The sequence below is a fragment of the Myripristis murdjan genome, chromosome 14 (genome assembly GCF_902150065.1).
Source record: "Myripristis murdjan chromosome 14, fMyrMur1.1, whole genome shotgun sequence".
Taxonomy (NCBI): domain Eukaryota; kingdom Metazoa; phylum Chordata; class Actinopteri; order Holocentriformes; family Holocentridae; genus Myripristis; species Myripristis murdjan.
In genome coordinates this window covers 35827832-35841929 of record NC_043993.1, presented here as the reverse complement: position 1 = coordinate 35841929, position 14098 = coordinate 35827832, and the positions used below count along the sequence as shown (strand labels likewise).

The window sequence follows — 14098 nt, the reverse complement described above, 5'->3', positions numbered from 1 at the left end:
GTCTTAGGGTAACTTGAATGTGGTTAATTTTTAAAATCCGTGCCTCTAGTTAAAGATTAGTGACGGAGGCGGTGATGGAGATGCGGTTGGTGAATGATTCATGCAGGTTGGAGATTGCAGTGGATATAATCGTTGGAGCAGCAGGAAGAATGGTCAGGTTAAACAGGAAGTCATGAGCTGGTGTACTTAAATGATGGAGGAACAGCGAGGTCTCAGACAGGGTGCTAAAGTGCTGTGTCATGCATCGCGCTGACCTCTCTAACCTAAAGTGCCGCATCATCCATCACTCGGCCCATAGTTTCAGGTATGCTGTCAGTGTGAGGGGAGATTGCTGCAGAAATACACAAATGGCAAATGAGCATTTTGCAGTTGTTATGTGATTTGGGTCGGCTATGAAAGGGCCATACCAGTGATTTTGTATTATTAGCGTAATATCTACAAAATGTGCTCATTTTTTGCTTGTTTCATTGGCAAAATTTGCCAGTGTAAAAAGCGAAAGTTCACTTGAAACAAGACTAAAAACAAGTTATTTCTTAGGTGATCATGTCTTATTTTAAGTGTAATGAGATATTTTGACTAGAAATAAGACAAATATTCTTGGTAAGATTTTGAGTTTTTGTAGTGTAAGCACAGGTGTTAATATAAGGTGGGAGTTACAACCAAAAATTCAAATTTGAAAACTCGAGGGATTTTGATTATATTTTGTAAAATCTGGTAAATCTCCAACATGACACTGCGTTCCTCCAGCAGAGCAGCTGTCCATATTGCCATTCCTCAGGTATTGCCAGACCCAGTTTATCTCCATTCTCCAGTCTGTTTCTACTTGATTTTGGAGCAGTACACTCCAGGTGAAGCTCCCATCCTCTTGGCAGGGAAGGAGTTAACGGACCAAACTCGGTGGATGTATTACAAATAGGCCTAAGACTCCATACTATCACTTCAACAGGACAAAGGAGAAGTTCAGCTGCATTGAATGACAAGGAGCAGTTCCAGTGAGGAAGGAGTAAGTTGTAGGGCAAAGTGATGAACTGAAGAAAGCTGTGGGAGGCAGTGTGTTCGCTCCAGGTCCTGCTGATGAGAATCTACTGGTGGGATGCAACACTCAGAGCCACATGAATAAAAATCTCAAGCTAAAAGGTGTGGGAGGAGTAAAAGTAATCAGTACTTGAAAAGTCAGAGTATGGAGGAAAGATAAAAAAGAACAAAGCAGTGATTACAGGGATATCACTGAGTATTAATGATGAAGAGCTATCTACAATGAGACAAGATAATGAATGTGCAACTGAACCTGCAGCTGTAACTGTTCAATTCAATTAGCGATTGAACTGAAAAACATGTTTTTAGTGAGTTATAACGTGTGTGTTGATGTCCAGGTTCAGGGTTAGTGTCCGACTGTTAGAAGTTTCACCATGTAAGATCTGAAGTTCAGAGGATGTGTGTTAGATGTGAAGGGATCTATGAATACAGGGGCTGAAGGAAAGGATTACAATCTAAGTGCTTCAGTTGTGTCGCATACGGTGGATTGGAGATCATGAAAAATGATATGCAAAAAGTGAAAGTAGAGAAGACTTGGTATGTGGAGGTAGTTGTAGGACAGAAATTGGTAGAAATGGGCTGGGCTAAGAGTGGGGATTTCAAGTAAAGTAATGAAGATAAATAGGATGTCGACAAAAAGAAGTTTGTTACTTTTGTTGCAGAGATAATCAGTCATCCTGCTGTTGTCGAGTCCAAAATGAACACAACTTGTTTGCCAGTAATAGCAGCAGTTACTGGATGAAGTGGACTGAGACGGGAAGAAGTGGGGGACGACCTTGAGATTCAAACACAACCTTCATGTGTTTAATTTACAGCAGCGCTTCCGCCGAGGAATGTCAAGCAAAAGGTCAAGCAAATGGTCGAGAATTCAAACAATTCACGGATGGAATGATAATTCAACACAATATTGTGTCTGTCCAAGAGACATGGTTGAAGACAAATTTAGACTCCATAGTCAAAGGATGTGTAATGATTTGATTTCCAAGACGTTCCTGTCACCCTTGCTGGATCTGGTCTCCCAAAGGTCCGTTCGTTCGTTTTCCAAGCTGCTTACCTTAATTAGGGTTTCAGGGCGCTGGAGCCTATCCCAGCATTCACTGGGCAGAAGGTGGGGAAACACCTTGGACAGGTTGCCGGTTCAGTGCAGGGCAGACACACTCAGACACAGGCACACCTGGGGTTCTTCTGTCCACCTGTCCTCACATGGCTTTAGACTGCGGGAGGAAACTGCAGCTCCTGGCACAACTCTATGCAAACATGGTTGGATGCATGTAAAATGTATTAAAAAAAAAAAAAGAATTTCTTTTCTCAAATATGTTTTAAATAATGTTGGCTCCCCCGAGGAGATGACTCATTGATTTGTAGGCTGACAGTGGTTTGGTTTCTTAGCCATGTAGCTGTGTTTGCTGCTCCATGTGAGTGTAACACATCCACCAAGACTGCTCTGTTCATTCTCTCCCTGTTGCAAGAACAAGAGCTTCAGCCGGAGTGTTCCTCTTCAAAATGAATGAAGACAACATCATTTTGAGCTGCAATACAAAACTGAAAAATTGTTATGAGGAATGCATAACAACTAGGCCTGTCATGATAACAAATTTTGCTGTGCGATTAATTGCGTCAGAAATTATTGCGATAATATTATGTAATATTGTGCTTTTAAGACTATTTTTATTATTGTTGTAATTTTGACATTTTCAGACCATTCTTTAAACTTATAATAATGATAATAAAGGCATAATGATCCAAGTATACCCTTTTGAAGAGAAATAAACATTTATTCAACAAGAATATTTAAAAATGTAAACAAGAAAAATTAAATATCCAAAATAAATAAGACATAAAAATACCAAAATAAATAAATAAAGATCTTATGAACACAAAAAATTGACCAACTGGCCCTGATAACAAAAAATGTACTGTAATAATAATAATAATAAAAAAAAAACACAACCAAAAACATTGAAATGGACTCTCAGTCTCTTATCAAAAATTGCACTTGAATAAAAATCAAAAACAATATAAAAAATACTTTTTCTCTATTAAGAAAAAAACACTCAAAAACTACACACAACCAAAACAGCGAATAAAATGGATGATCAAGTCTTTGTAAACAATACTTAGATTAATATTAAACATCAGCACAGAGGCATAGAGACATTCCTGAACAGTCAACACGTCCTACACTTCCCTTTGCTTTTTGGCTTGTTGTTGTTTTTGTTTTTTCCCTTAACTGGAAAAACTGTGTGGGCTGGTTGTGCTTTAGCTGTGCACTGAAGCTGCTCGTATTCCCTCTTTTAGTTTGGATCATAGTTTGAAAACAAAATTAGTTAATAATTTTATATTAGCTTTTACCTATTTTTTGAGGCCCCTGTCAGGCAAGGGCCCTTGGAATTGTCCTAACTTTCCCCCATTTACGGCGCCCCTGCTCGACAGTGAGTGCTCGTCGTCTGGTCTTTTTGGCAGAGAGAGACGAGGAAAACAAACACGCATGAATGTTGGCAATTAATCGCGGTCAGAAAAGTTACCGACTTCATTTAAATTTACCGTGCAATTAACCGACGAAGCATATCACGTTAGGCCTAATAACAACACACGTTTATTTTAGCTTCACTTTCAAAACGGTGCAACTATTTTCTGCCGTAGCACTGTGCGACCATGCAGCGGCGCTCCGGTCTCATATTCAGCCCACAGGATGATCCAGTGTTATGGCACAAGCACTAACACCATTTTGGACGCCAGGAGACTGGAAGGAGCATTGAAAGTGAAACCAAAACAAACGTGTATTTTTATCCTTAAACAATAAAAGATGATGCTTTTCTGTTCTGTTTTTCTTTTCTGGACACAAAAAGGAAAGCCTGTCACACTGCTCAAAAACGACAAAACTGATAATTTGCTGTATGAATCCAACATTTCCCTGGGGACTGTTTGTTGTCAGAGAGACGTTTTAAGAGCAGTGGGTGGCGTAGCGAGGTGTCCCGCCTACAAGGAAATGCTGTTTCACAGAAAGTGGATCCATCGTCTTCTCTGTGCAGCTGTTTGTCGTCAAAGTCACGACATCCTCTCCAGTTTTTACAGCTACCAACACTGCTGCTGCTGTTTTTTAATCTCATAAATAATTTATCATCATATTAAATGTAGTAACTTGGTATAATCCTTGTAAACAAAGGAGTCCTCTCCAGTGGTGTTGTTAGAGTGTGGAAACCCATATGGAAATGTCATATATGTACATGTATGGAATTCCCATATATGACATTTATGTTCGTATATGTATAAACCATATATGAAACTTATTAGAAACTGGAATAATTTTGATTATTGACATATGACTCATAGCCAGTCCATACAAATATGTATATTTATATAATACATTTTTTAAATACATATCACACATATGAGTATTTATAAATGCAACCTATATATGTACTTATATGTACAAACTATATAGGAAACCTATTTGAAAAATGTTGTTTTAGTAATCATAAATTTATAAATTAAATTAATATTTTTAACATATATGGTGTCATACCATATAATACCATATAGAAATGCATCACAGAGGTATTTTACATATATATAAATTCTACCATGGGTAGTTCATATATGTTATAAACATATATAAGAATATATAAATTAATAATATATTGTTAACATACATGGTTGCAACATATAACGCCATGTAACATATATGGCAAATCACTGTTGATATAGGGTCATATATGTACATCACATTTCCAAAGGCGTACCCAACCTGAGCCTGTTGGGACCCAGCGGGTTGGGACAAAAATTTAGAAATGATGTCCAGGTTCGGGTTGGGCTCAGGTACGAAGTCTCGCTTTGGGTTTGGACAAAAACATGCATCCTGACCCGCACTCGACCAGCGTTTCTCCACATTAAGACTATATTTCCCAGATGCCTGATTGCTTCCTGTGTCCCTTCCTTTCCTTGAGGAGGATAAACACGTTGGAGGTGATTTTTCCATCTGCCTGTTTCTGCTACACAAACATCTTTTTTGCCTGTTGCAAGAAGCAAGAAAAAAAAAAAACATCCTAATTGTTCTAATTCTCATACATACTCTGTCTTCTTAAGCCAAACCACATTATTATGAGAGATTTGTGAGGTTTCTGCGACAGTAGTAAGTGTGTGTGTGTGTGTGTGTGGTCTCTGCATACAATGTCAGCTTGCAGGCTGACTAATGTTATGTAAGGACTGTTATCTAAACAACAGCCCACAGCAGCCAACCACAATCAGATTTTTATTCCAGCTATTACTGTCCATACCACCGATGGCATGTGGGCGGTTGCTTTATTTGACTCTTTTGTTCCTCAGTGAAATTTCAGAGTTCTTTGTGTTGTGTGCAGGGCCAGGTAATATTTTCCAGAGGAGACGTTTTTCTGTCAGCACGTTATTAATCACAGTTTTCAATTGTTTTCAACTAAAACAGGGGCTCAACAGTGAAATGGCTTTTCCAGAAAAACAAATATATTTGTTTTTTATATTGTGAACTGGAGAAAATTAGTAGACTTTGATGAAGAGAATACACATTTCTATGAGCTTAGATAACTAAAATCTTGAACCATGTAGGGAAAAAAAATGTTTTTTCCCCCTGTCTGGTTATGCAACCGGTCAAAATCCAATAGCCTCGATGCTTCTGGAAGTGTCCTAACGTGTCAACCATTGCTTTTCTGTAGATTAAGGTCAGGAATATGTATTCATCTGTAAGAAAAAAAAAAAAAAAAAAAAAAAAAAAAAGAACAATCATAATAACTTTACCATTTTGACAGACAGCAAAAGCAGAATACTCAGAAAAAACAATATAACAATATAGCAATATAACAATAGAAAGGCCAAACCAGAGCAATACAAAATGAAGGTAAAATGCCAGACAGGAAGGAGTTACAGTCGTGTCGAGAAAATAAGAGCGTGGATGACGTTTTCCAGGGCAGATTGTGGGAGTAATGGTGCAGTTACTCAAATATTTTAAATCGGCTGTGATGATCATTTTATAGCATTTAGCATGCGGTGTAAAGCATCGAGCAACATGCAGCCTACTCTGTGCAGCAAAAGCTCAGCACTGCCCCCTGATGGCCAAACTACATTCAGAGAACTCATCACTCAGTGACGAGAGGTGCACACAGATAACATCCCACACCGCAGCGTCATGTGGATAGAAAACCTGAAGCCAGAAATCACTTCAGTCATTTAGGGAACGACCAGCTGAGTTAGCATGCCTTGTACACTGTGACTGTGCCCATGCATGTTTACTATAGATCCTGGCTGCTGTATGTAATTAATTATGCAATATTAGATGCATTTTTTCACAGTAAAATGTGAGTCATCACTGTGGCTCTTCTTTCCACCATTCAGTTTACAGCCTGTTTGTTATTTCCTGGTTTGCCCTCCTCTCCTCTTCACCTCCCCACTGCTTCAGCTTCACCCAAAGCTTCTCAGAAACTGCACATTCTGCAGAGAAAAACATATCCAAATTTCAGATCAGTTGCTTGAGTGCCTCGGTTGCTGCCGCCAGCCACAGAAAAAATTCATTCAAAGCAGCGCCACCTTGTAGCTGAACGTCTGCAGCTTCACACTGGAGCTCAGAGACAAAGTAATCCAAGTTAATCCAACAGGAGAAATTGAGAGATTGCAGTGTATCCCTCATTTCCACGCCAAAACACAATTTTCCAGGTTTGTACAGGCGATCTGCTGTGATCATTGAGGCAGGACTGACTCTGTTGACAAATGGAGTTTGAGCTCTCAACACCCCCTAGTGGTCAGACATCACGTCAAAAGTGCAGTACTCTGGGTATATCAGGTAAATCACTTACAAAACAAAGGTTTGCCTTATTTTAATATTTTCCCAGTGCTGATTAAACCCGTCACACCACCAGGGAGCAGAACCACGGGCTGAAAGAACATCATCAGGTCATGAGGGCAGTGGCCTACAGTTATGTCATTATTATTATTATTACTGATGAGGCTCACTGTGCACTAACTCATCCCATCCCTTCCCCAAATCATTTATCTTCTCTTTGTTTTAACCAAAACTGCAGAAATAAACCAAAATTTGAGTACAGGTCCATCTCATTCAAAATGACGAACGCATTAATATACATTAATATACAGTAATATTGTTATATTGGCCTCCTGTTTCTGGCATTATAGCAGATAATAGCAGATTATAACAGGTCTGACTTTGTAATTTTAAAATCAGATGTATGTGCTGTTGCTTTGAAGAGAAACTACTTTGCAGTGTTTTATGTACAAAGAATTCTTAACGAATAGTAAAAAAAGAAAATGATTTCCCTTTCTTCTCCTCTAATTACCGGGCCTGGCTTATGGACTGTTCACCGTACTGCTGCCCACAGCTATAATTAGTAATTATGATTAGCTATAATTAACTATAATTAGTATAATTACAGATATTTTGTGTCCCATGGTGGTCTAGCTGTTGTTTCAGGGGCTTTTCCACCATGAGAAGAATAATATCATGCAGAGGAAACACTGAAGGCCAACGCCTCTGTAATCTTTACGAAATAAACCTGAACTTCTGCCCGACTGCAGCCGCTGAGTTGTTTTTAGGAAGCAGCTCTTTATTCCACATGAAGAGCAGTGACGTCACTCCAATCAAATGGTATCCTTGGTATTTTTAATTATCCCAGGATGCTGTGTTGGCGTATCAGCACGCAGCTCTCCTGTCTGTCTCGATGTAACTCTGACAGTCACGTACCGCCTGCTGTATGTACACAGCCACAGGAGCCATTTGAACAGCCAGGTGACTTGTCCCGAATCTTATTGTCAGATATATCCTTTCCCTCCTTCTAAATTTAGACCAGAAAACGTCAGCGACTGTTTGATCTAACATCAGGATTTGAAGTGCGAAGGAGAAAAATGTCAAATTGCAGCTTTTTTCCTCTTCACAGCAGCACTCAGGTGGTGACAATGTTGTATTGTTCACATGCACCGGATGCACAGGAAGAGCATATTGTGCTTTGGTTTTAAGAAATTATCTAAGAAATCATCAGTAAACGTCAGGGGAGCCACTTACATATCCATGAGCAATGATTCCAACCGTGTGCATGAAATCAGCCCGGCATGAAGTTTCATCTCAATGTTGATGTAGATGCATTAACAGCTGCAAGAAGGCAGTGTACTTAGCTATTTGCATTTCAAATAAACAAGGACAATTCATGAAAATTAATACTCTACTGCACACATTTTGATTTTTCATGAAAAAAAAATTCTACCATTTTTTAAAAATCTTGATGATAGATCTATTTTTTACTTGCACCCCCCAGCACCTCAAATTATTTGGCTGTATCAAGGCAACGTTGTGTGATAAGGGAGGGAAAGGATGTATTTCCATAACATTTATTTAATGAAAAAAAGTAGAAACAATGAAATGTGTATTAATAAACTCAGAACATCTCCAGTCCACTGTCCCCAGTACTTTAAGGAATTGGGCTAAATTGGACTCCTTCCTTCTATATAACAGTTTTGTGCCCATTTAACCATGAATACCAGTTCATACAGAGGAAAAAAAAAAAAAAAAAAAAAAAAAAGAGTCCTGAGTCAGCAAAATAAAGATGACCTTTTACTAACACGTAACAAAATAAAAACTAATAAGAATGGATCTGTTATGCATCTTGAAGTGTTAACACAAATCAGTATATAAATATATATTGTTATGGTTCAGTTACTGTTAATAGTGCAGCTCAGCCTGGTGCTCCGTGTGCTCTTACCGTCCCGTTACATCATGTCATCTGCAGCACCTTCACGCCTCGCTCCCAAGCATGTCATTAAACATTACTGTGAGGAAAAATGAAAATAAAATATTATTTGGGGCTGTGGAGGAGAAAAAGGCTTTCTGCTGCCTGGAAGATGAAACACTGCAGGAGAGAGAGGAAACTGGCTGTTAACATGCAGACCGTATATATTCTGTATATATACTGTATATGTATATACTGTATATATACTAGCTCGCTCTATATAAAACCAACCAGGTCAGAAGTAAAGTCCCACCTGACCCCCTCAGAATCAGTTGATTTTTTGACAATAATTTTTGCATATTTAATGAGGTCATGCATAATTTTACATTCATATTCTGATTTTTTTCAGAGTTATAGCTCCTCAAAGTTCATACTTTGAGGAGCATAGGTCTAAATTTCACACTGGTATTTGTGTGTGTGTGTGTGTGTGTGTGTGTGTGTGTGTGTGTGTGTGTGTGTACTAATTTTATGGTCATTTGCTTGTTTTTTTTTTGTAAGAAATTTGTGGCAGTTTCACTGGTAGTTTTCTTTACATTTATTTTAATTTTTCATAATTTTGTGGTGATTTTAGGCTGATATACTTATGATTTAATTTTAAGTACAGCATGTTTTTGAAAGAATTCAAGTGAATTTTGCTGAGGTTTCAAAGGTTGTTGATTTATTTTTGTTTAAAAATAAATCAGCTCACGCGGTAGAGCGCGTGCTGTGTGTTAAAGCTGCGTCCTGATCGCAGCGTCCTGGGTGGGTTTGAATCTGACCTCAGGCCCTTCGCTGCAGGTCGTCCTCTCTCTCCCCTGCCGTTCCCGTCTCCCTCTACTATCACTGTCAAATAAAGCAAAAATGCCAAAAAATAAGATTAAAAAAAGGACAACAAATTCACCTGTTGTCATGTTGCACACCTCAGCTCCACTGTGACTGATGTCGGCCACGCCTTGTGTGTCTTGTCGCTGCAGGTATGACGTGCCAGGCCAGGAGTTCGTACGTTGGCAGCGAGATCAAGTGGGGCTACCGCTTCACCCCGGTCCTGACACTGGAGGACGGCTTCTACGAGGTGGACTACAACAGCTTCCACGACATCTACGAGACCAACACACCGAGCTGCAGTGCCAAAGAGCTGGCCGACATGACCAGCCGCGCCCGCCTGCCCCTCACCTGGTCGCTGGCCAGCAAGCTGAGCCAGCAGGGCCTGCCGGAGTCGGCGCTGGAGGGCCAGGACAAAAAGACGGAGCTGGACACCCAGGAGGAGGGCCAGCAGACTGAGAGGAACGGGGACATTGCCAACATAGAGAGCGAGTCCAAAGTGTAGTGGACGCTGAGGAGGAGGGCGAGGAAGGCTCCACGTGAGACGCTCAGCATGTCTCCCCAACATGGATGGCTGCACCAGCTTGTGGGTCCCAGGTCCCAGGTCTAGGTAGAGAGCGGGACCCTGACCAGAGTTAGTAGAGCAAGAAGCCTTGTGCCAACCAACGCAGTCTAACGCAGTCAATTTACTGTCCCCCCCCCAAAAAAATAGCAAAATAGCTAGACTAATGGGCCGCCGCTGGACTGGAAAACTCTTTGGGGCAACTGCATGTTATGGAAATGATGTGTTTTCCTCTTGACAAGATATTTTTTTTATTCATATATATTCCTAGGGGCATTTGCATTAGTATTTTTGTATATACTACAAAATCGTTTTGTTGAAGTGTGAATATTTGACAGATGTTTGATACAAATTCATTTAGGTTAGGTGTGTACATATTTTATGCCTTATGTATGAAGCTTTCTTTATTAGTTTTTCAGAAATATATAAGCATGTATAAACATTAACTGCAGTTAATTTATTCTGTATTGTGTACATATGATAACAATGTTAGTAGTGACAAGCAAAACATGAATCTCAATGGATGCAAACTCTAGTTTAAACCAATGACATTTACAAATTCTTCCCCAAATGGTAAAGGTCTGTCCGATGTAGTGATACATGTAGAACAACTCCTTGAGAAGCCATGGTTTGCTGTCTAGAGCTTGATGACTTAAGACAATGCCCTTTAAAACTGCATTTTGTCACTTTTGCACATTGGAGGCCTCTGGTGTTCAGAGGTGGTAGTTGCTATTTCAGTTTACAGCACCCACAGATCCCTCACTCGTTCCCTCACCTTGTTAACCACAGTAAATGGCATGTGCACATGTGTTGAATTCAAGCACCGAAGTGGAGGAAAAAGGTTCAGTGAAGCTAACTTGCTAAACGAAACCCAAACAGCAGGGGTTTACCAACAGTACCTATAAACAGAACTGACTCAGATTACAGAAAGGCCTGTGCATCATTTGGGATTGGGATAACAGGAATTAGGTTGATTTAAGTGAATTTCAGTGCCTCCTGGAATCTTCTGAGGCCATGTCCACACTGAGCCGGGTCAATTTGAAAAATGTATCTTTATTTTCTCCGTTATAGCCGTCCATCCAACACTGCAACCCACAAAAACAAAGAAACAAACAAACAAACAAAAAAAAAATACCCTGAGGTTTCTGAAAGTCGTTTCCAAGGTGTGTAAATCTGAAAATGCCAGCCTGATGTTTTGTGTGGATGGGAAAATGGAGCTTTCTTGAAATGATGATGATGAGTTCTAGCAAACGCTTCCATGGTCTTCTTCCTCTTCCTCTTCCTTTCTGATGACTTGCAACCAGCTTTATAGGCACACACCGCCACCTACTGTACTGGAGTGTGTATCATCATCACATCTCAACACTTTACATTTTATTTTTATTTATCAACCCTGTGTTTTTAATAAAAACTAAGAGGTGCTTTCCTAATATTTCCTGCTGTCCCCAGTAATCCTCCCAGACCCCTCCACGTCCAGCTTCTCTTGCCCTGCTGCACAGTCCTTATCTGTCTACATTATATTTAATGGTTGATTTAAAAGTACATGACCCACAATTTCTTTAACTAACTTCATATGCCTTTCGTTTCGTTTGCCATTCCTTTTCCCTAGTTTGAATAAAGTAATCTTCAATCTTGGATGATATTTTTGTTAGTATCATTTCTTCTTTCCTACAACTTGGTTTCATGTCGCTGATAATTACACAGTTTTGAAATATTGTGATATGTGCTTCCCGTCCTGTTGTTTTCCCTTCTCTTTTGCCACAATTCTAACCCTGATCTTCTAACTATTGACTTTCCATCTCATCTCTCCTGCTTTGAAGAGAAGGAGTGTTTATACGTTGCTTGGTTGTAGATGGGAGGTTGTGGAAGTTGCCTGTACATGTGCAGCAGGGGGCCTTCTGGTGGCTAAACTGGGGCCCGAAACAGATTCTGTCATGAGGCCCCCTCGTGCACGCCTCCGCCCACCAAATGTACAATAGCTGCACAATCAGTGTATAACAAAATGCCATTTAACATAATTTATGCTTCTGGAAATCACTGAATCTCCGGTCGCCTGTGTGCAGAGCCTGAACTTCTCTCATGTGGTGAACTGGTGTGTAATCTGGCCAAAGTTTGCCATTTTTATTTCAACAACATCCCGCGCCGGATTCAAATTGTCTTTAGGTCGTCGTCTCTTGACCCGCGCTGCTGCCCGGCTCTGAGCTGTGATTGGTCAGATGTTGATTGACAGTCATCACATCGATGCGTGCGGTACAATCGTCAGCTGACGTACCCGGCTGAATGTGGACGTGGCCTGAAGCTGCAATGTGACCGAAAGACCAAATGCTATCACAGTAATATCTTAAAGTAATTTTTGCACGATTTGTTTGAAAAGGAACGCGGCCCGTTGCACTGCTGATGTTCTCCATGTACAGTCGCAGTTTGCTTTCGCTGCAGAATTTGATATCAGTGAGTATTTGGGAAAGTGGAACATTTTTCTCTGTGATGAAAATTATGTTCAGCACAAACGAATTACACTTGACAATCTATCCTCTGATGCCTATAGAAACTTTTCAGTGGTAAAAAAAAAAAAAAAGAAGCTGGAGCGGTGTTGAAGAGGAGGCTGCAAGTGGGAGAAAGGAAAGAAATGAGTAATAAATTAAAGGATGTCTTGTTTATTCTGTGCTGCTCCTGGGCTGCATGTGTGAGTATATAGCTTACATCTCTCTTTACAAAATGATCATCACGTCCATGAAGTATAGACTGACGAAAACACTGAGCGGAAGCACAGTTCTCCAAACAGGGGTAGTCATTTATTTCCAAATCACCGGCTTGTCAAAGTGCTGTTTTGCTGTTCTCTGCTGGTCCTCTGGCTCATCTGTCCATTTGCTGTTCTCCAAACTGGCAGCGGCCGAGCTCATTCAGGTGAATCTGTTTCCATGAACTTTGACTCCATGTGATTGATTGTCCATGTTGCCATGAATAAAACCAGTTAAAGGACCATCCCAGTGATGCTGCATGTTGAGCGCAATATCTACAACATGTATATACGCCTACTTTATACATTTCTGCTCACTTTTTCCAAAACCAAGCAGCTGGATTTTCTGATATCATTCCTCCTCCCTTTTCTCCAGCCATTGGTTTCCATTCTTTCCACTACGATATGAACATGAACTTTCAGAGACTTCAGACTTTCTTCACTCCAGTTTTCCATCACCATAATAAAGTCCTCCACATGAGTTTTCCTAAAAGCAGCAGCACTGTTGTGTTTGGATGACACTGTGTGGCGTGATGTGGTCACTTGGCCGGAAAATCGTCCCCGTTTGCTTCACACAGTCAATTATCATTTCAGTGGTTTATGAATGGTGGCTAACATTGTAAGCCACAGAAAAAGAACATTACAATAAAGTTGGTCTTTCAAACAAAAAGAGATTTTGATTACACAGCATGTTGTGACCCCTAAAATGGTTTGTTGGAATATAAAATGATTGTAAATGACTGGTATGGTCCTTCAACATCGCCCTCGCTCTTTGATCACCTCTAAAATCAAAGGGAAACAGATGATGGATCCTTCAGTGACAGGAACAGGAAGCAACGCTCACCGCCCTGTTTTTGTTGACATCAAAATGCCCCCATTATGCCAAGTGAGACTGAGGAGAAAATAACTTCCAGTGTGGGAGTACGCCACATAACTCACCTCGGTTTCCGTCACCATTGACTTCAGTGGAGAAGAACGGTCTCTACTCTCCCGTTCAAATCAACATATTAGGATGGTTGGAGTAGTTTGGAGTATTTAAGGAGTGTTTCACCATTTCCCGATTGATGAACAACTGAGAAAACAATGGATAATAAAAATCCAGAGGGACATTGGCTCATATCTCAGATTTGATCACCTGTTTGCTACCGTAAGACAACAGCTAACGTTAGTATTCAACCACTTCCTGGCTAACATTAGTTT

The 14098-nt window shown here is 40.2% G+C and overlaps 1 protein-coding gene across 3 annotated transcripts in view; it reads left to right on the top strand.

The window, feature by feature from the left end:
• The window catches only part of kcnj6 (potassium inwardly rectifying channel subfamily J member 6), a 30993-nt gene extending 18912 nt beyond the window's left edge, over positions 1 to 12081 (top strand). For all 3 annotated transcript variants that reach the window (XM_030069498.1, XM_030069499.1, XM_030069497.1), the window contains exon 3: positions 9752 to 12081. In XM_030069498.1, coding sequence (XP_029925358.1) covers positions 9752 to 10104 — 353 coding nt within the window. In that variant the 3' untranslated portion in view covers positions 10105 to 12081. The remainder of the gene's footprint in view (positions 1 to 9751) is intronic.
• The last annotated feature ends 2017 nt before the right edge of the window (positions 12082 to 14098 follow it).